The sequence below is a fragment of the Neolamprologus brichardi genome, chromosome 8 (genome assembly GCF_056152115.1).
Source record: "Neolamprologus brichardi isolate AB-2024 chromosome 8, ASM5615211v1, whole genome shotgun sequence".
In the NCBI taxonomy this organism is placed as follows: domain Eukaryota; kingdom Metazoa; phylum Chordata; class Actinopteri; order Cichliformes; family Cichlidae; genus Neolamprologus; species Neolamprologus brichardi.
In genome coordinates, this window is record NC_142111.1 from 22,208,400 (window position 1) to 22,231,803 (window position 23,404).

General features: G+C 41.9%; 1 protein-coding gene across 2 annotated transcripts in view; it reads left to right on the top strand.

Moving 5' to 3' along the window:
• Positions 1–17,299, top strand: part of etv4 (ETS variant transcription factor 4) — a 42,264-nt gene extending 24,965 nt beyond the window's left edge. For both annotated transcript variants that reach the window (XM_087844864.1, XM_087844863.1), the window contains 8 exons: positions 3,880–4,009; positions 6,146–6,328; positions 6,425–6,849; positions 10,925–10,993; positions 11,557–11,604; positions 13,034–13,206; positions 16,086–16,187; positions 16,828–17,299. In XM_087844864.1, the coding sequence (XP_087700990.1) occupies positions 3,880–4,009; positions 6,146–6,328; positions 6,425–6,849; positions 10,925–10,993; positions 11,557–11,604; positions 13,034–13,206; positions 16,086–16,187; positions 16,828–17,055 (1,358 nt within the window). In that variant the 3' untranslated portion in view covers positions 17,056–17,299. The remainder of the gene's footprint in view (positions 1–3,879; positions 4,010–6,145; positions 6,329–6,424; positions 6,850–10,924; positions 10,994–11,556; positions 11,605–13,033; positions 13,207–16,085; positions 16,188–16,827) is intronic.
• Positions 17,300–23,404: the final 6,105 nt, after the last annotated feature.

The window sequence follows — 23,404 nt, forward strand, 5'->3', positions numbered from 1 at the left end:
CATGAGAAATTCGAAGCAACAAAATGTCCACAAACTGAAACAATCCAACTTTGTGTGCTTCCTTAGCAGAAAGATACAAAGTGGCCCTAACCAGAAAAAAAGAGAGGCCATCAGAGCCTTACAGGTCCTAAAACTGATGTCATGGTACTCTTAAGAACTAGATTGTAATGTTTGGGGAGTAGCACACATTTTAGCATAGCTGAAAGAATTTAAAAAATGTAAGATGCTAAATTTGAGTAATGGAGTGCAATCTGCCCCAGGGCACAGGAGATTTGGCTGCTTAAAATAGGCCTCTGAACACTTATGTATAGTAAACAGTCCCCAGATTTCATAAATCGTTGTCACTTGTTAGTGTAGATAAACATTAACAATAGATAGTGTAGATGGATCTGTGTTTCTAAGGGACCCAGCATGTTTAGGCCATTGTCAGCACAGTGCTTTTCCAAATTACACATTATCATTCATTGCAAGTGTGATTGTGTTCCTTTAGTGAAAATGACTGCAGATTCTCTCAGAAACTGCTGTATTCATGTTTCACCAACTGTGTGTGTGTCTAATTGAAGTCCCCATGCGACAGCAGTCACACTCGCAGGCAAATTACACAAACACACAAATCTGCATGGTGCTCATTTACCAGATTAATTAATATTCCAGAAAGGTCACACACACACACACACATACCCAGACCCTTTTGAGTACAGCTGACGCCGTTACCCGGCCGGTCTCTTTGAAATGTAACATCATCATGATCTGAAAGCCACATCAAGGGCAATATTCCTGCCAATCGCATTAGCGGCTCTGCTTGGCCGCGCTGTGAGTGGACACTCTCTGAGGATTGTCTGCAGTTCACGACCAAGACAGAGAGAGATGGGGATGTCAACAGACAAACACGGCTGTATTATTAGAGCAGCGGTCATGTGCCACCCTCTGTGTGCTAGCAGACAAACTGTCGGAGACTTAGAGGAGGCTGGAATCCCATCGCGTCTGTCTGGGAAATCTGGGTAAATGCTCTCTAATCCTGTTGATCCTCCACTAAAGCCAACACTTCCTCACCTGCCTGCCTGCCATGGGAGAGTAAGTACAGACCAAAAATAGGAAGGATATGATGATGAGCAGCGCTCTGAAATCACATCGTTTATCATTTAATGTGTTTGCTTTCTCAAAGGCATTCAGGTTAAAGTGAAACAAACACTCGAACAGGAATTGCAAGTTTGAATCCACAGCAGTTGGCAGAGGATTTTGGATATGCGTAGGTGTTATTGGAAATGTTTAAAAAGGGTATTTGTGACACATGCTCAGAGAGGGAAAATAATAAAGGGCAGGGCAAGGTATATTGGACAGCAGTTGATGTCACACCCTGTACTATATTTTTGTTTTGTTGCTTATTTTACTGTAAATGGGACCATTTCATGTGTGAAACTAGTGAGTGAGATTGCACTTATCGGAAAAAGTTACTCTGTACTCAAGAAGCAAAAAACTCGGGTGAATTGTTGGCATTTCCAACAAGGTGTAAAGGTATTACACTTGTACAGTCCTGCAAAACTAAGTGCATCCCATTATTCAGTAACTTGTAAAAACCACCTTTAGCAGCAATGTTTTCAGGTAATTGTTTTCTATATGATTTCATCAGTTCATCAAGGCTTGCAGACATTTGTTTATATCCATTTCAATCAGGTTTAGGTGTGGATTGCACCACTGCATCCATCTCATAGGTTTTTCAGCCATTCTGTTGTAGATTTGCTGCTGTGCTTGGTATGACACTCTTGCATGTCTCTGATTGGCCCAAGCTTTAGCTGGAGGGCAGATGGCCTCAATGACTGCAAATAGTAAATGGCCTGTATTTGTATAGCGCTTTTCTAGTCCCTAAGGACCCCAAAGCGCTTTACATATCCATTCATCCACCCATTCACACACTGGCGATGGCAAGTACGTTGTAACCACAGCCACCCTGGGGCGCACTGACAGAGGCGAGGCTGCCGGACACTGGCGCCACCGGGCCCTCTGACCACCACCAGTAGGCAACGGGTGAAGTGTCTTGCCCAAGGACACAACGACCGAGACTGACCAAGCCGGGGCTCGAACCGGCAACCTTCCGATTACAAGGCGAACTCCCAACTCTTGAGCCACGATCGCCCCATAATGCAGAACACGACTGCAAAACAAGCCCAGATCATCATATGTTGTATATTGTACCCAAACATCTCTACTTTGGTCTTATCAGTCCAAAGGACGCTGTTCCAGAAGTGTCGTGGTTGTTGTTCAGTTGTAACTTTGCAAACTTGAGCTCTGCCACCAAGAGGTCGTCGCCTGGCAACCCTTCCAAATAATCTGTCTTTTTCTAATTATACTCTCGTGAACGTTAACATTTAACACACCGAGGCCTGTAGAATCTGAGACGTAGCTCTTGACTTTTTTTGGCAGTTTGTTAAGCATTGAATGGTAGGACTATGGGGTGGAATTGTGCAAAGCTTCTGAAGAGTCCTGCAAAATAAAAACTCTTTTCATGTGACTACATATGTTTGTTGACCGAGTGTACGACCGTTTAATGAAAACCATTTTAATGTTGCCATTTTATTTCTTTTTTAGGGAGTAATACTTCCAACTTCCATCTGAACAGCAGATCCCTGAGGCAGTTTGTGGTTTATGTCACTGTAATGTTGTGTCAGTTTCCATTTTGTTTCACTTTCTACCTCCTGCTTTAGCGGGACAGTCATTTTGGGCTTCATTCAGTAGAGCCAGACTTCTTTTTTTCTTCCTCTTTTTGTGAATGGACGACGCTATATAATTACCTGGGTTGAGCTTTCAGTGTGGTCTGCTCCGTCAGCTCCACACCCACTGAACACACACCCACACACAAAAAGGGATACACACTTTTATGCACGCAGCCCGCTTAGAGACTAGCCGAGATTGCTAATACACACGCGCGCTCCTGCACACATGCGCACACTTAAATACATGCCTCCCCAGCTGGAAGTGCGCAGCTGCTGCTGTTTACCCTGTCGGGACCAGAAAAACATCCTGTACAGTTCTCCGGGTGAAAACCTCCCCTCACATAATAAACACAAGCCCTCGGCACATTTTGAAGCTCCACTTTGGGTGGTTTCTGTGGCCGTCGAGGCAAAGGTCCCCTCCAGCAGTCTGGCTTGATGGACAGTTTGGTGTGTTAAAGATTGAGTAGATTCCTTTGGGGGAATCATCATATGGAAAAAACATTTAGTTAAAAAGAAGCTGAAACTTCTTTTTTTTTTTTTGTAGCACATGACACATTATCAGGTTATCTGTTATCGCTGTCTGTGCTTTCTTTTTTTTTATCTCGCCATCAAATGCAAAAAAAGAAAAAGCAGGATACAAGCAAAGGCTGACATCTGGATACCAAATCGGAAAGAATGCTGAGTGTATATGCCGTTCTAACAGAGCTGTGACATTTGCTTTCATCGCTCCGTAGACATCGCTCTGGCCCGTACAGTTGTTTAACTCGAAGTTTAACACGAAGCTTAACTTTGAAAGAGGAAGTTTTGACTGCTGTTGTGTCTGGAAGAGCGAAGAAAAGTGGGCGAGGACACTCTGCGCTTTCAAATGACTGCTGGAATGTGGTCGTGTGCGAGCATGTGTGCTTTTGTGTGCCTGTCCCTGTCAGTGTTTATGTAAGTGTGTGTGTATGTGTGTTTATACGTGTCTATCTGCTGCCCTGTGTTTTGCAGTTGACAGTCACTAAAGCATGTAAAAGAGATTCCTGTGCAGGCAGAAGAATTTGTTTTTGCCGTTTTTGCCTTTGAGCTTAATAGCAGTAGTATCAGGGCAGGGCTGGATGACAAAAGAATATACAAAAGTTGTGCTGTGTGTGCGCCAAGTTTCATCTCTGTTTACTGTCTCTTGTAGCGGTGGCATTTCACAGCCCTCCCGTCACCATCAAGAAGGAACCGCAGAGCCCGGGCTCCGACCCCAGCCAGTCTTGTAGCCACAAACCGAGCTTCAGCTACCCCAGTGGAGAGCAGTGCCTTTATGCCAGGTATTTACTGTAGTGCATGTTTAGTCACGGATGACGTCACCCAAATAAAAACTGTGTATTCCCTTATCTTTATCTCACTATGAAGATAAATTCTTGGTTGAATCTGTCGAACTTTTAATACTTTATCTCTGGGATTTCTTCATCAATAATGCCATCAAACATCAAAAATTACCTTCATGATTATTCGAGACAATCCAGACAAAACAGTCTTGTTTCTTCAATATAGGATAGTTTCAGTCAAAGTAAGTTTTTTGTACAGCACCTTTAAAAAAAACAAAAAACAATGGAGATCACAAAATGATGCAAAAAATAAAAAGTCAATTAAAATAAAGAAAATACGATGTCATGTCACAAACTTAAGTGATTTGAAGCTTGATATACAGGAAATCACTGCAAGCCTCATCCCCCTCGGGCAAACTGTTCAAAAGCTGAAGGGCAAAAGCACCGTCACCACCGTCGCCTCTAAATTTAAGCCTCGGCACGCAACAGCACAAACAAAAGCAATGTCACCACTACTCGTGCTTTGGTGTTGTTTTTGGCTTATGGTTGACACATTAGAGACTGCTCTCGCTTGACGTGCGCTCAACTCGCTGCAGTCTAATCCTGGTAGTAAACCTGAAACACACTGGAATAAGGATACGAGAAGTCAAAAAAAAAGTTTGAAGGTGGTGAAATTTTTCTGCAAACTTTCCAACTGTAGCAACAACTTCTCTGTGATGGTGTCATCTGTATCAGAGAGATCTCTGTGGAGGGGAATCAGCAGGCTGGCACAGACTTGTGCCACGTTGCCAAAATGGGAGACAACACCAAAGTGTGCGGTATACCGGCAGTCATTGGCTGTATCCCAATTCAGGGTCTGCAGCCTTAAGGTACGCAGCCTCAACGATCCTCGAGGACCGCGTACTCAAAGACCGCTAAGGCCGGAAGTGCGAGGCTTGTGAAATGGACGGTCTAGCCTCCGTTGCGCTGCCCAGGTTGCCTAGCAACCATGATACTAACAGCTGGAAACGTTACATACGGCTTTGTTTGACAGAAATGAAGGAGAAAATCTTTTGTTCATTTGTTTGTTTGTTTCTACATGAGCTTTGATCATTCTCTGTAAGATTAAGCTCAGCTATTGGACGGCGTATATTTTAAAGTAAAGGCTTTAAAACCAAGTTAGTACAAACGTCACTAATGTCACATAACTTTGCCGACATGTGGCCAACAGGAATGTTTTCATGTTCTTCGTTATTAAACATTTGCACATAAATAAGTGACATAATATTCAGTACTTACTTAAAGTTTACTCTTCGGGCGCCCCTCATCCGCCGTTTTTTTTTCGGCAAAATTATCCACACCCACCGCCCGCCGCGCTATGCATTCTGGGATATGTTGGGCCACGAAGTCTACACCGCCACGTCCTTAAAATTCAGGGAAATGAAGGACGCATTTGAGGGCCGCATTTTGAGCAGCCTTCGAATTGGGACAGCCTTCGTCGCGTCGATGTGACGTAATCGGCCTTAAAATGCGGCCTTTAAGGCTGCAGACCCTGAATTGGGATACAGCCATTGCGTCACTTTTTTGTAAACGCTGCCATGCATGATGATGACAATGGCAAATCTTAAATTGCCTTTATCACACCTCCCAATTTTGTGAACTTGCCCGCTCAATGGGGCCAGTGTGGCTGACCTGGAATCAAGTGTGCAACCAGGTCCACGGCTATAAACATTTTTTCTGCTAAATGATGAGCAATGAGTAAGCACACCTCAAGCGAGCCATGGTTGGAGTTAATGCAAGCAATGAGTATTTGTGGCAACCGTGACGACTAATTTCTGCTGTATGAAAGTGGGGGAGGAACTCTGAAGTGACACAAAAGGATGATTAATCAGATATTTAGACATCCATTCTTACCAAAGACAAAATAAATGCTTATTTTACTTTTTCTCTCGACAAAAATGTACAATGACCAAGCCCAAGTTGGTCAACCCATATGTAAACTCTTATCACACGTTATTGACTGAATCCCTGCACATGAACTCTTGCTTTGTTTGTTGTATTCATTGAAGAAACAGCTCACCCCTGTTGTGACATGTGTAGTCATGCATGGCTGTTTTTTTTGTCATGAGTGTATTCATGTGTTATTTGACTTCACAGTGCCTATGAGCAGAAAAGGGCAGCAGGAGGAGCAAAGAGCTCCTGCCCAGGGACCCCCATGTCTCCCATGCAGCAGCATTACTCCCCCAAACCTGCCACGGCCGGACGGCCCGATGCTGGTTACATGAACCCAGGTGCCACCTCCCAGCCACTTCCCAGCAACAGTTACCCCATGAATGCCAGGTGACACGGCACTGAAATCTTACCATTGGGAATTCTGGATATTATGTTGATTTCTCCTGACGAATGCATCCTAAACTGCCTTATTTCATTTCCCAGTTCCAGGTTTCAGGGACCTTCAGGAGACCCCATGTGCCCTCAGTTCCCCCAACCAGCGCAGGCCTTTCAGCGCATGCCATCTGCCCCAGCTGGCCACTGCACCACTGGTGGAGGTGGGGGTGGCGGTGGGGGGCCAGGGGGCGGAGGGGGTGGCGGTGGTGTTGGCTACCATCGGCAGCACTCTGACCCCTGCATGCCTTACCTGCAGCAAAGCTTTAAGCAAGAATACATGGACCCACTGTATGAGCGGGCAGCCCATATGGCGGGGCCGGGTCACGTGAGTGGACAGGGACACGGGCATGGACACGGAAACAACCATGGCCATGGACCACACCAACACCCACAGTTACACTCGCACCCACATCGGTTCCCACCAGCCCACATGATGGTCAAGCAGGAGCCCACAGATTACACCTATGAACCAGGTGAGCAATAAAGACGCTCATCTGTCTGAAACGCATCGTTTTAGCTCCTGTCCAAGGACCACCAGTAAAGACAAATCTGCTCTGATTGGTCAGGTGGCAAAAACAGGACATCACTGTTTAAGCACTTTCTCTGCTAACAAAAACATTTTAGCAACACTAAGACATTCTGACATCTCCAACTTTTCTTCTAAGTGATCCAAGTAGAAGATGTCAATGTTCAGGACTTAAGCAGTGCCGTGGACTAAAAAATGACTTGAAAGTAACAGCTGCTTTAGTCAGATTTGTTCCACTGTTTAACAAATTGAACTGAAAAATATGTAAAAGAAGAGAAAAGCTTTATTTGGGACTTTATCCATCTTGAAATGCAGTGGATGTGACCACAGAGATTAGGAGAGAAGGAAACAGATGGGAAAGTGAGACACATTGTGCCAGTATGTTACATAGTGACGGAGATAAGGACCGTATACAAAACCTTCTCTGCAAACAAGGCATTGCAGGCACAATGATACAGTGCTTTTGTTTTTTTAATGGGAGATTATAACTCTGTTTGGCATGGACACAACTGTGTTTTCTTTTTCTGCGCATGAGCTAAAAGACACAATTGAAGAGTATGTTAAAATTCTTTTACTCTATTAATTTCCAAGACCTGGGTGGCATGTCCTAATCTTTTTTGTCTTTTGGTCCAGAAAATAGTTCACAACCAGTTAATGATCATATTAGAGGAAAAAAAGCATTTGAGAGACTCAAAATGGCAAATATAGAGCATTTCTCCTTGTTAGACTGCTTGCGAATCAATGGGTTGAAAACCCTCCCCTGTGTACATTGCTTACTCTAGAACAAAATGTCCAAAAGGCAAACAAACTTCTTCACTGTATCTGCACTCCTACTCAACTCCCTCTTAGCCTCCAAAACTCCTCCTTTCAACCCTCTGACACTTTGCAGTAAAAAAGGGAGAAAAAAAATGTTTTTTTCTGCTGTAGCTACACCCCTCCCTCCTTCCTTATCCCGCTCCCTCCCTCCACCGCTCTCTGTGAGAGAGAGGCAGAGGAATTTCATTGAGAAAATGGAGGGCACTGGAAAGACTAGAGTCCCCGGTGGAGTGCTCCAGGGTTTCATGTTGCACCAGCGGCTTCCTTTTTCTGCAGGCAGATGAACTCATAATGGAAAAATGAGCGTGGCCACAGTAACTCGAACCTCTCACTGGCCGGGCTTTGGGAGTGGGTGAGGGGAGGGAGTGGAAGGGTAATGGGGGGAGGTAAGGGGTGGGGTAGCCAGCTCAGGCACTTTAACAACAAGCACTACCAGCAGCGAGTATACAAAGTAGCTCTTCTGTTAGCTTCTCCCTGAATCTAAAACGAGCAAGAAAAGTAACACTTAGCATCGTGGTTCACCTGTATTAAAATGGCTAAAGGGCTGACAGCAGTGCACATGTGCTGAAAACGGCTGAAATCCAAAGAAAACAGAATTTAAGACTGTTTTGACTTGCTGTTTTTACAGTAACAATGACAAGGGTCACACAACCTTGAGAAAGAAATGGGGGAAAGTACCAAAGGATGTTTTTCTGTGGATAACTGCTAGGTGGAGGAGCAAGTTTTATTTGGTGGGGTTTCCTTAAAAGACTCTCTCTGATATGGGTTTTAACCAATCCAGAGGCTGATCTGACATGAAAGATCAAAGTTTATCTTTATTTTTGTAGACGATTATACAACAAGTGACTGGACTGTGTGCAGGATAATAGAAAGTGACAGGGGCCTAAAACTTGGATGTGATTACCAGTAAATTTTCTGCACTCAAGGACATGTTCTCTCTCTCTCTCTCTCTCTCTTACTGAGCAGTGTTTAACGTCTGTATTGAAAAGTCAGTCACTGGATCTCAGGTGGTCTAAAACAGCGGTCCCCAACCCCCGGGCCACGGATCAGTACCGGGCCGTGAGAGTTGTGGCTCGGGTGTGAAATTTATGGTTTTCAGGTTTTTTGTAGTTAACTTATTTTCCCTGGGTCTTTTCCCCTGTTGTAGTTGTGTGTCTTATTTTGAAATAAATATTTACACGTTACCATAGCAACCATAGAGCGCTAAGGGGCAGAGAGGAGGATGTTACTCTCAATGTTGTTGGCGCACTTCAGGAGGACGCTGCTAATAAAGTTACACAATTACACAGAGAATTCACGTTTGTTATTATATTTACAAAATACCACAGTTTTTGTCTTGGTCGTATCATTTTATTTCGTTCCGCGACACCTTAAAAGTCAGTCCGTGAAAATACTGTTTGTCATTAAACCGGTCCGTGGCTCAAAAAAGGTTGGGGACCGCTGGTCTAAAAGAACCTTTTTTTTAACATGTCAATAAAAATCCAAAAGCATTTTGCAAACATTTAAATGGAAAATGATGTTTCTTTTTGGCGGCTGACCAATAATCTGTATTGGAGTCTTCACGTATGGTTAATAGCATCCATTTACCTGATAGAAACCTAATCCCAAAAATATCCTAAGCAATGATTGAGGACAGTTGTTATTGCCTTTTTTTTTTTTTTTTTTTTTTTTTTTTTTTTAAGTGATCAAGTAGTACATACTTGTAGATCGATCTCCTTGAGCTTCTTAATGTGCAGCATACAAAAACCAGCAGCCTGCCAAAGGGTTCAATTCGGCCAAACGTATGGCTGTGCCCTGTGTAAAATTCACCTTAGCCTTAGAGGTCTACTTTGGTCACCTCTTTTGGTTGTATCGTGAGCCATCTGTGGCACTGAGGTCACTTGTACTCACTGCAGTAGTCTCCTACACAACATGTCCTCCCATATAATCAGGGAATCTTTGAGCTTCTGCACTGATATATCAACAAAATGCAGTTGAAAGGCAACTTGATCATATACTGAGGTTTTCAACCCAGCCATGCCAGCCGCAACATCTGCAAGGTTGCATACATGCAGGCAGGTCTGAAAATATACTTTCCTTCAGTGATTTGTTATTTTCTCTTGATTTACAGTGTCACTGTAAGAAATTATATCCCAAAAGTTTGATGTCAGAAGCGCGTAATGGAAAGAGTAATAAAAAAAACACCACCAGTGTTTTCTTTCACTCTGCACAATGTGAACAATGACAGTCAAATGCCGCAAGTATACAGTCTCATTTTAAAAGCCGGGTAGATAATGAGACTCGTAGTTTCACATACAAATTGGCATTCCATCGCTTAATCACTGCTATTGTGTTGAATCAAAGACGCAGAATGGTCATGCCACGGAGCAGACAATTAACCCCAGTGCTCTCACACCCAGTCTGCCCATCAATCCCTGGTGAGAGCCTGCCATCTCTGGCAGACATATTATTTACAGTATGATCGAGCGTCGCTGCCCTGGAATGGAGGTTTGATTTTCCCCAGTAGCATCTTATCACAGTCGCAGAGCTGCAGCTGCATTCCCCAGGAGTGAGTCACGGTCAGAGCCAGAGGCAAAGAGCTGCACCTTTCAGTTTTATGCACTTGCTTGGCTCATTGATACAGTTGACAGACTGTAAAAAACAGACAAACAAGCTCTTATAATAGGCAATGAGTCACCTTTTTTTTTGTATGCTTAGCCAAAGAAAGAGAAAAAACACACAGACAAAGGTTAGTGGCTCGGTCACAGGAAATGGAAAACAATATTCTCACATTACATGTGAAATGCACTTTACAACTGTCCCAACTTGCAGAGAATTTTGCCGGAAGGTTTATGAGGAGCAGTGTAAAATCTATATCTGTGATTTTAGCGAGCCAACGATGTGCCCAGACAAAGAGCAGACACTGTATACTGTACCACTTTTCTGGTCTGGTGCAGGTGCTTGCTCACGGCCTAAAAATACCACCAGGGACAAGAGAAGTGATATGATAAATGCAGCATTTGCCCTTGCAGGTCACAATGATCCCACTAAATCCAGCTAATACACCCACTTTTCTCAAACAGGTAGTGCTTAGGAAAGCACATTAGCAGCCATCCTTGCATTTTAATTTGACTTGACACCTTACAGGGATTTCTAAATGACACTTTATGCCATAATCTAAATGTCAGTTCAATTTGTTAACCTGTAGTTTGGTGTTTCTGTTACAGATGTGCCTGGATGTCCCTCTATTTACCACCACAATGAGGGCTACCCAAACCCCCAGCATGGCAATGAAGGTAATGTGAATGGTTTGCATTCTACTGCAATAATGCCCTTTAAAGGCCTCCAGTAAATGTTATTATGGAGTTAAAGGGATTTAAGTGATGTCAGTATACAGAAATTGCATGTACCCAATCTGCCCTGTCTCAAAAGCTTTATCTACTCTGGTTAGAGGTCTGCGGTCATTGGCTAACCGGCCTAGAGTGTGCGTGCTTCCATTGGCCAACCAGTGGTGTGTCTGTTTCCATTGGCAGAGGCTCTCGCCTCACCCCTGCCTCAAGAATCCCTGAATAAACATAAGTCCTAGAAAAAGCACACTATTTCCCCAGCAAAAAGGAAAACAAGCCCTCCCTTCTTTACCATTGTTTGCAAGACCATTTTCGGCAATTTGAAATCTCATTCAGATGCACTAAGCATATAAGATATCACAGGTCTAGTATACTAAAAGGGCATTAATGCTGTGAGTTATTTTGGTTGAACAATATTTAAAGCTTGCCACTGGTTCCAGATGAACAACCTTGTTGTGCCAGGATGAAGGCCATTTGAAATACTGACACAATTCTCCCCCCTTCTCTCTTAGGCTATCTGTTTGAAAATGACTCCCGTGTGGTTCCAGAGAAGTTCGAAGGTGAGCCTGCTTACCACATATCCCCTCTGCATGCACACACAACTTCAAATGCACAGCACACAGGTGTTACTTAGTGACAACAGGAAGAAAAGAAAATCACAGGAAACACAGTCACTTACTTCAATCTCTTACATGACTGATTCTCTGCCAGAAGTAAAAGTACCCCAAGGGTATCACTACAGTCGCTGTGGGGGGGACATGAAAGGATTAACTCGACTATTACAATTTTAGTGAACTTTAACAAGTTTGAGCAGAAAGGTTAATGGTTTATTTAAAAAAAAAAAAAAAAAAAAAAAGAAGAAGTAAATGGTTAAGCAGACGAAAAAGAAATGCGTTTAATGACGGTCAAAAAGCAAGAAAGTTGTATACATTTGCAATTTGCTGCAGAAAGTGAACTGCACTTTAGAATCGAAGTGAACAGAGCAGCAATAATTATTATTTACACGTCATTTTAATGTTCACAGTGTACTGACAGCATGGACTAAAACAACGTCTAGTTTTTCTTACACAGAAGCCAATTTTTCCCATTTTATCTGCATGCTAATTGGTTAATGTGGGGTCATGGTGGTTGCAGAAAATGAAACTGCTGGAAACCGAGGTAAATCATAGTAGAAAAAAAAAGTTGGGAACTTCTATACTACTGTCTATCATATTATACACACATCAGAAGGATCCCGGTGTCCTCAGAAACTGAGTTAGTGGGTTTGGTTTCCTTGTACCCTCCAGGCAGGGCTCCTCTGTCACAGAAACAAGCTTTTCCCATGGTGTTGTTGGTTATTGATGCTAAGGGAGATTGAGTGAAGAGCCTGAGGCCGTCAGCACTCGTTGAACCAGTCAAGTGTGCAAGTTCTCTGAGAGACGACAGCAGTAACTTAGCTGTGCATCTCGTGTTCCAACACCTGTGTACAACATATCAAGTACCTGGTAAACAACCGAGAACCAAACACCAATCAGTGTCCATTTACCTTACTAAGTAGTAAGCTTCATTTCTTTCTTTTTGCCCTGTACTGCCCCTTACTTTTATCTCTATTTGCCTCTAGTTCAACATGCTCTGGCTTTTTTAGCTGCAAGCTGACATTTATGGGGATTTGGGTTTACGTCAGTATGCAAACATGGAAAAAAAAAAATCAAGATTAGATGACCTACGGATGTACTTATCCTACTAGAATTAAACCACTTTTAGGCTGTTAGGGGTCAAATGGTTCTTGTTTGCACAGCAAGAAGTACTTTAGACCATAATTTAGTGATTGAATCTTAATGGTCGGATGCATTAATGTGCTGAAAATATATCAACTATCACATTAACTGGCTGGAGATAAACCACAGTGCACATAGGGCAACAAATCTCTAAATTCCTGGTTACATGTAATAGATGGAAAGCACTTTGACGCCTATAAACATACTGAGTACCTCTGTATTCCTCGTCCAGGTGAGGTGAAGCAGGAAGGGGGTGGTATTTTCCGTGAGGGTACACCTTACCAGCGCCGTGGCTCTTTGCAGCTCTGGCAGTTCCTGGTGGCCCTTCTGGATGACCCAGGCAATGCCCACTTCATCGCCTGGACAGGGCGCGGCATGGAGTTCAAACTAATTGAACCAGAAGAGGTAAGTCTGAACTGGAAACTACCTTTTTTTTTTTCCTTCAATCAAAGATGGTGGGGAAGCGTTGTCTGTAGGCGCTATAATCGACCAGGCTAGCCATCATGATGTCACCCACTGGTCTTGCTATTTTAACCCGATTTGACAACAGAGGGATGAATCAGACTGTGAAACCACACACTCATTGGCTAATGATTTGTAACTGAAACGGCATTATCTACTCTGGTTAGAGTCTGAATTATCATCCTTTCTAACTATTAGAATGACCATAAATTGCAAACCAACTTAAGGGGCTTCCACACCGAAAGCGATTCTCTCATTTCCCGTTGTTCTTGTTTTGTACTTGACAGTTGATTATAACCAGCAGACAGGATCTGGCTGCTTAGAAAAGTGTAGTGTAGTTCCCACTAGAGATGGCACGATACCACTTTTTTATGTCCGATACCGATATCATAAATTTGGATATCTGACGATACCGATATGAATCCAATATAGTGTATTTTTTAAACAATAAAACAGTTTTTTCTTATATCTTGCTGCATTTTGTATAAGTTCATACTCAAGTTTAACTAAACAACAACACTAAAGCTATTCTGTTATACCTATATGGTAAAAATACACTGCACCCAAAATATTTCATAGTTCAGCAATACTGATCAATCTACTGCTGCAACGTGCTACGGTTATGAGCCGAGTTACGCTGTGTCGCAAGTTTTGTGAGGTGCTTTTTTGATATTTAATGGATCGGATTACATTTTTTTATTTTTCTCCGATATCCGATCCAGTAATTTACGTCAGTATCGGACCGATACTGATACGTAATATCGGATTGGTCCATCTCTAGTTCCCACATCACGTCTATTACCAGTATCCTTCACCATCACCGGTAGTCACATGGATTTAAACTAACGACTAAGCCCATAAAATCATCAGGAAAGAGTTCGCTGGCATCCCAGTTAAAGTGAGTCCGTGGTTGTTTCCAAGACTTCAATACAAAATGAAATTCTTTGAAACAAGAAGAGTCGCCCCCTGCTGGCCATTACGAAGAACAAAGGTTTAAGGCACAGCCATGCTTGCTAAACTTTTTAAGGTCCAGTAGTCACGTCCATCTTTTACACTTTTGTTTACAGAAGTACAGGGGCAACCCTTCAGAAGCTCATTCGATCACTGCTCGAGGCCTCTTCCTGTTAAACAGGAGTTCTTCCTTCCCACAGTCACCTAGTGCTTGTTCAGAGGGGGTTGTCTGATTCCTGGGATTCTCTCTCAAATGTTGCAGGGTCTTTACCTTAAAGCACCCTGAGGCAGAAGATGTTGCACAGCACTACATAAATAAACTAGATTTAATGCATCTTTGAAAATGGCCATACACAGATGCAGAGGCTGTCCAGCTCTTAAGAGAGACATCTTTATGTTTCAGTTTGCTAAGTTCCTTAGCAAGTAAATTCAGACTTGTAGCCAGAGAGTAAACTTTGTAAAATGTTGGGTAAATCAAGTCAGCAGCATGCAGCACACAACAGGAGTCCGGTTCAGAAGCATTCTCACTACTAGAAATCATCTTTGGTTTAAAGCAAAGGAAGCCAGAAACAAGATGTCCATTGACTTGCTGTGGATTTAGTGGTCTATAACCTGCAGAGTCTTTGTACTAGAGACTTTAATATCCAGTGAGTGTCAGACATATGTGATCTCACATCTCACTTTGTTGGGTAACTTTAAAAAAAAGTTCTAGTTTAACTGGAGCTTTGTCTGCAGTAACAATATCACTTTAAATGTTTGAAAAAAAGACTACTGTGATATAAAATGCATTATTTTTAACACATTACTGTGTGGCCTTGTCCACTGATAGCACTGATAGTGATTGTGACATTAATATGATAAGGATACTCTTTAAATAAATTTAGTGAGGGTTTGAAGGTGCTACCTAGATTACAGCAATGAGAAGGGGGATTTGGCCACTTTCCTCATAGGCCTATTTTCTGATCCATCTTCCATTAGGCCCCCATACATTATTCAACACGCACTGGATTGATAAATGAAGGACAAGCACTATCACAGAAACATCCAACACCCCTGTTCTCTCTCACCTCCTCACATTTCTTAAGTCCAGACATTTTTGCAATGTTTAAGTCTGCAGTTTGATTGGATATCAGAGCGCCTCCATTTAGGTGGGCCCTAATACACACAGGCCTATATTGTGTTTTCCATTATCTTTTTACTGTACATTAAAAATGAATGGGGTAAGAGTTTTACAAGCGCAATTAGAGCTGAGAGCGCACTCAGAGATCAAACGGGGCTGCTGGGCCACTGTGGGATACAACCTGTCTTCCTGAGTCATGAATATCAATGCCCCCCCATCCCCATCCCAAGCTTTACGGTTTCTTCCTACATCCAAGGTGTTTGTCAACAGAAAATTTATCCACTGTTGCACAAGTCCTTGATTTATATCCCCTTGTTTGTGGGGGGTGGGGCTTAATGTGAGGCATTCATTTTCTATAAGAGGCAGAGCTGCTTTATCAGCCCAGGGTTCAAATTTTGGGCTGTATTTTATGGCCTGCCCCCGACAACCCGCCCTGACTCCTGTTTCACTGCAAACACTGTGGGACTCTGGTTGCATTCAAGTGGTAATGGTTACATAAAAAGGAAGTGAATCCACATGTGAGGACTCGCCCTGATCTTGGCATGTCGACACTGTTGAATTTAATAGCAGAAGGAAGTTTGGCTTGCTACTGAGGCCCTCTAGTGGGCAACCTGTGAAATTAACTACCTGTGTCCAACTATTAGGGCAAAAAGACTCGATCTTCTCGAAATGTAATTTGAGGAAGGTTGTGTTTTACACTATTTAAAAGCATGCAAACACGTTTTTAACTGATTTATTTCTTCTTTCTCAGGTTGCCAGGCTGTGGGGAATGCAGAAGAACCGTCCAGCCATGAACTATGACAAGCTCAGCCGTTCTCTGCGCTACTACTACGAGAAGGGAATCATGCAAAAGGTACAAAATGCAGCCAGCACTAAATCTACTGGGAACCAAAGTAATCCCACATAGGTTTTCAGCACAGCGCCTCCAGTTGTCAGAGGGCAGTCAAAGATGCACAAAAGTGCCCTTAATGTCAGTGCACTGGCAAGTTATTAAAAAATAGACCTCTTGCAACTTGTCACGTATGAATGTTTGCAAAGGAACCCCTGGATTCATGTCCAAGTACACTAAATACACCGATTTGCTTTGTTTTCACTCAGTAAAAGGCTGGAGAGGTGCTGGTTTTGAGATTTGCCCTTAGTCTAAATATCACCACACTGGATGCTCCATAAAAACAGGAACATAAACTCACACCCAATATTCCAAAAAGGCATCTTGTGCATTTGTCGGTGACAACTTAAGACAAAAAGTTGGAATAGGAATATACTTGTGCACTCGTCTTGCTGGATAGCTAAAGAAAAGGAAACAGTTTGGTGTTCTTGGTCAAAGTGGACATAACACATTTCCAGCACTTTTATATTTATATACATCTCCCAATTTTCTCTTATACTGGGTGCTTAGTCTCTGCAGCCCTCAGAGGCTACAGAAACTGTGAAATATTAGTTTACAAATGCATTCGTATTTCATTTTAAATAATCCTCCTCTCTCTCTCTAGGTGGCTGGGGAGCGCTACGTTTACAAGTTCGTTTGTGAGCCCGAGGCTCTAATCTCCCTGGCCTTCCCCGACAATCAGCGACCCAGCCTGAAGGCTGAGTTCGAGCGCTACGTCAACGAGGAGGACACAGTGCCTCTGTCGCACCTGGACGAGGGGGTGCCTTACACCCCGGAACAAGCCCCTCAAAACATGGGCCCTCAGCCCTACTCCAAAGGCTACATGTACTAAAGCCAGCCCCAACACGCCCTCCTTTCTACCCCACCTTCAGAGATGTTCCCATTGTACCAACCCACCATCATACATGCCCCACAAAACCCCATGCACCTCTTGCACATGCCCACCCCATCCTCTTGTATATAAGGATATGGTGTTTTTATTTTAAATTAATCGCATTAGGGATTTTTTTTTTGGTTTTGTTTTATTTTTAAGAGCTGTATTCCTCTCACATTCGAGGCTTATTCAATCCATAAACCTGACTGTGGTTGAAGAGATTGCTTAATAAATACTCATAATAATATTCAAACTGAAGTCCTGAGAATTCTTTAACACAGCTGAAAGAAATGTTACTGAATAGTGATGAGAATTTTAATCAAGTGTTTCTTAATTCAAATTAGACTGACCCGTTGTAGCCAGGTACTATTAGTCATTCAGGGCAGTTTAAGGGATAGCTGGAAGGGTGGAGCTGCACCATAATAATAATAATAATAATAATAGATTGGATTTATATAGTGCTTTTCAAGGCACCCAAAGCACTTTACAATGCCACTATTCATTCACTCTCGCATTCACACACTGGTGGAGGCAAGCTACGGTTGTTGCCCAAGGACACAACGACCAGGACAGAGAGCCCGGGAATCGAACCGGCAACCTTCCGGTTACAGATACGCTTCCCAACCCCCTGAGCCACAGTCGCCCGACCATTCAATTCAATTTTATTTATATAGCGCCAAATCACAACAAAAGTTGCCTCAAGGCGCTTCATAGATACAGAGAAAAACCCAACAATCATATGACCCCCTATGAGCAAGCACTTTGGCGACAGTGGGAAGGAAAAACTCCCTTTTAACAGGAAGAAACCTCCGGCAGAACCAGGCTCAGGGAGGGGCGGGGCCATCTGCTGCGACCGGTTGGGGTGAGAGAAGGAAGACAGGATAAAAGACATGCTGTGGAAGAGAGACAGAGGTTAATAACAGATATGATTCAATGCAGAGAAGTCTATTAATACCATCTGCTGGTAAAACTGGTTATGGTACCAACCAAGGTATGGCCGCATACCTTTGAGCTTTAAAAGATGATATTTTAGCATAACTGAAATATTCTGGTTCATAGTGGGGAGGATAACATTTGTGAGGTGGTGAAACTTTTTCGTTTGGAGACAGCAACACAAAACCACAAAGATGAGGGGGAAAAAACAAACTGCAAAAGCTACCTGTTACAAGTTCAGTTGTAAACTGTCAACAGCCTTCTGGCTAAATGCATCATTTGGAGTTAACTAGCACTAAAATGATGCAAAGTCTCTACAGACACACTTTAAAACCCAAAGAACTTTTAACTGGAGGTAGCAATAACGATTGCTACCTCCATTGTGTGCCTTGAAATTCTGGCTTGCCCTTTAATGTGCCTCAGGCAGGACATTTGAAAACCACTGCAGAGAACAAAAGAAGTCGATTACAGGTGTTAGGCACCAAATCCTACCTGGGGGCATCTGTATCCATAAAATAAGTAAGGTTTGGCGAAACAACGAGTAGCTCACTGTTCCAACATGGTATGGCGAGGGGGAGCCAGGATGACAGGTCAGGGGGGAGATATCATCACCCCCACCAAGATTGATTGATTGAATCAAATAGCTTGATTTAACTTTAAGTAAATTACTTCTAAAAAGTACTGATAGGGTTGTGGATTTTGTCTAGCAAACTGAGTCGTGTCTGGGTCCATGTCTCTGCAACACACAAAACTAATAAATTAACCAACGTGAAATTAGGGTTGCTAATAGATGCTAAGCCTAACAAAAAAAAGCAACTACTTTGAAGTGGATAAATAGCCCTAGAGAGAAAAAGTTCCAAGTAAGATCATATACAGTTGTGGTCAGAAGTTTACATCCACTCATCAAGGCACTGAATGGTAGTAATTTCTTTCAATTGTTTTCAGTGTGGAATAACCGTATAGATTACACAGACCCAACAAGAACTGGGTTCCTAAGTTTTAATTTATTTTGGGTTTACTCTAGTCCTCACCAGATCAAAATCATACATGGAAGATGAATTATATACATACACTCACTGAAATCTTTTGATAAGTGGCGCTGAAGGGATTATAATGTCTTTTAATTTGACAAGGCCATTAAGTTGTCTTAAGTGATCTTGATTGGCTGCAACTGGTAGTTTTTCTTTGCTAGCATAAACTGACAGCACTCATTGGATTGACCAATACTCCGAACAATAGGAAAGACCAAGGAACTCAGAGAAGATCTTTAGGTATTCTTCTAACCTTGGCAAACTATCACCCTCAGAGACGAGAGGAAATTACTTGGGATGTTCAGAAACAACCCAGGAATCAACCCAAGCCTGCGTCTGTGAAGGTTCTCAGTCATCCAGGTCATTGTAGTCAAAGGAGCTTGCAAAGAAAAGCGTCTGGACTTCTTTAAGTTGCTTGAAGACGTTTCACCTCTCATCCGAGAAGCTTCTTCAGTTCTAAGGTCAAATGGTGGAGAGTCCCAGATATAAACCTAGTGGGAGAGGGACAAAAGGACCCCCTGATGATCCTCTAATCACCTGAGCCAAGGTGTGGAACTGGGTGTGGGTCCCAATCAGCCAGAGTTTCGGGTGAGTTCATTGTGAAACCTGGCCCCACCTTATCATGCGAATTCCTGAGGTCAGATGGCCCAGATGGTCCCACTAGGTCCCACTAGGTTTATATCTGGGACTCTCCACCATTTGACCTTAGAACTGAAGAAGCTTCTCGGATGAGAGGTGAAACGTCTTCAAGTAACTTAAAGAAGTCCAGACGCTTTTCTTTGCAAGCTCCTTTAACCCAGACCTGCCATGAACTGGAAACTGCAGAACACCAGTGTCACTGTCCAGTGAAGCGAGTTTTACATCACCATGGACAAAGAAAGAAGCCACTTTTTCAAAATTAGCACCTTTAAGCTCAGCTGAAATTTTCAGCTGCCTACATGGACAAGACAAATGTGTTTTGGAGTAAAATTTTATGGTCAGTTGAGGCAAAGACTATTTTGCCACAATGACATGAGGTATGTGAGGCTTTCAAACCTAAGAGCACCGTCAAGCATGATAGTGGCAGCATCATGCTCTGAGGCTGTTCTGGTGCCATTGGTACTGTTACATTGCACAAAGTGGATGAAATAATGAAGGAGGAGGACTACCTCCAAATTCTTCAACTTAACCACAAATCGCTCGATAGTTGAAAACTGGGTGTTCTAACAGGACAATGACCCCAAATATACATCAAAACTAGTTTGGGAACAGACAAATCAGGCTAACATTAAGCTTCTGGAATGGCCTTTCAAAAGCCCCGACCTCAGCCCTACTGAAAATTTGTCGACTGCACTTAAAAGCCAGGTTCAGACTAACCAGTTTAAATAAACTGTGTTAAGAAAAGTCATTAAATATCGACAAAATTATGCCAAAAGCTTGTTGATAGTGAACAAAAGTATCTGGTCACGGTGCAACTTGACATTTCACCAGATATTAGTAGGGGGATATGTATACTTTTGACCCTGTGTTGCTTAGAGAAAATCCAAAATAAATTCAAACTTGCGCAACCAATTCTTGTTGCTTTAAAGTCACTAAAGATGCATGCTATACAGTCGTTCCACTTTCCATTTTTCTCACCAGGCATTGCGACACTGTGTTGGCACTGATCTTCCAGTGAGTCTGAACATGTGTAAATTTCCAGCTAGATCCATAGAACAGTCTTCATTTTGTTTAATTAAGATGAATTGCCAAGATAATGAACTACCCAACAAGATCACTGTGTATTAAAGTATGAGTCAGAGGTAGTGAGCAGGGCTGGAAGGAACTTGTAAAACCTCAGAGAACCCTCGGGCTACCGAAGACAAGAGTGCATTACGCCTCTGTGTGCCAGTGGAAAGTCAGAGGAAGCCCTGATAATCATCTCCAGCTCTGAGGTCACAATGGGATAGGCCTGGCGTAGAAGAGAAATTAGAGTTTGATTTCTTTAAATTTCAAATCTCAAACAAGAGATTGGTGGTGTTGCATTTTAATTAAGTTTCCGGCTGGAAGTAAGTTTCTTTCAAGGGTGCTTGAGAATTATTGCAAGAGGAAGACACTGCAAAGGTTACAAATTTTGGAAATGTTCATATGTGGGCATTTTGAAGATTTAAAAAATCCAGCTGGTTTTTGTTGATTCCTACCAGTTACATTTCTCACCTTGCTTAGTCGAGAGGAACACATGGAAGGTACTTAAAACTGATCCTCAATCGAGGTTTGCCACTTAAATTTGCGCTATTTTTCTAGCATTTGTGAGCTCTCGAGACTATAAATATGGCAGATATCCACAGGGGCTGAAAAAACACACCTTCTGTTAGAAATTGAAATCAAATCAGTCTGTGTCACAATCTAAAGCCAAACTCACAGCACAATTTTTCTATAAGCAATTTTGAGCATCAGTGCAGAGTGAGAAAAACAAGCTACCCTGGATGTTTTTCTTTTTTTGTAACTCAGTGCAGAAAACCTTCTAAGTGCATTTTGGGTAAACCTTCAGAGAGTTGTGTTACTAACTGAAGTAAGTCAAGAAGGAGAGCTGTCATATGCTTTATGTTCTATATGAGTGTGGCCATGGAAGGAATTCCTGCAGTTCTGCTATTTCAGTTATGATAGACTGATGTTCAAAGCTGGTTATAGAAAATCTTTGACTTGCAACACTGGCAGATGTGTGAAACGTCTGTGTGACTATCTCCTGTACTTATGAAGTTATGTGAAAATGCTGGAAAAAGCAAATAAGGCAAAACTAGAAAGTACCACAACTCCTAAATATTCAGAGTATGAATTTTGCATGGTATCATTAAATATGGTTAAATATGGTAAAGTTATTGTACGATAATTGTAAATAATTTCATTCTGAGGGAGTCAAGAGGGAATTCTTTTAGATTTGGTAGATTTCATATGAAGAGACCCTTAAAGTTTCCATATGTAGGAAATAACACATAACAGAACTGGAAAATGTCAGTAAGTAAGAAGTACATAGTGTTCACATGGACAATATCAGACAGTATACCTTGAAAACTGTGAATGACGCCTGCTGACCATTAGTCTGACCCTCAGGAATGGTGAGTACCATTTAACCACCTTCATCCGTTTCATCATCTGCAGTTTGAAAGCATAGAGTAAAAATTTATCCTGCAGTCCAACTTCAATTTAATTTTTTTGCAGTTTCTTTTATTCACACTCCTGACTCACTAAAATATGGAAGCTTTTTTTTAGGACAATCAAAACAAAAGGTCGACAACACACCCAATGAGACTTTTCTTATGCCAAGGCCATTATATTTAAGTATAAGTAACCAATAAAGATATACTAAAAAAAACCTTTAAAAAAAAACATTTTTAAAAAAGTAATAAAACAACAGCAGCAAATGGATAAAAAATAATAATTTAAGCTGTACTTACTATAAAGACGGCTCAATTTTCTGTCAGAAAAGTCTTCAAATGTTGGGGTTCTCGGTAAGACTGATCACAGATTCTGCTCTAACACAGCGACCTATGCTCACAGTTCATCCTAACTTTAAACTCCTAGGACGAACTTCATCACGCATCTTTACAATTAAGCAATGTCAAGTTAACTAATTATGTCTTTACAAGTAACGTTGTCATCAAGATTCTCCCGCTCTGTGCACACCAAAGACAAACGTGCAAGTTGTTACACGTCAAACGTCATTTCGCTTCTCGTGATTGAAGCTAAATATTTCAGCACTGCTGCCCCCTGTTGGGCAACTCTACATAGCTCAAGGTTAATATGCATTAAACGAGGGGGTTTTAAAAAAATATATTTTTTGGCTTATGCGCTTATACTCACCTAGCCTTCACGTTTTATTTTTAACAATAATTTAATTTAACATTAATATCCCAGTACTATACATACATATAAATATATATATTTATATGTATGTATAGTACTATATGTCTTTCCGTATTTAAGACACAGCTCAAAACACACCTGTTTAGACTGGCTTATTCGCTTTAATGCTGATTTTTATCTGTTGTCACGCTCTGTTTTGTAATTTTAACTTATTTTATGTATTTTATGACTATTGTTCCTTTTATTAATTGTGTTTTTTGTAAGGTGACCTTGGGTTTCTGAAAGGCGCCCTCAAATAAAATGTATTATTATTATTATTATTATTATTGATAATCCCATTATTAAAAATACATTGTAAGTGGCCTGTGGAATAATTCTGGTAACGAAAACCTCTGGTTACATTTAGTGTGTCTCTTTGTAAACATCCTAAAGTTTTAAATCTTGAGTTTCCATATTCATATAAGACTTTTCATATATTTTCTTAGGTGTCCTGTTAGCTTGTTACCACCACTGATTCTTAA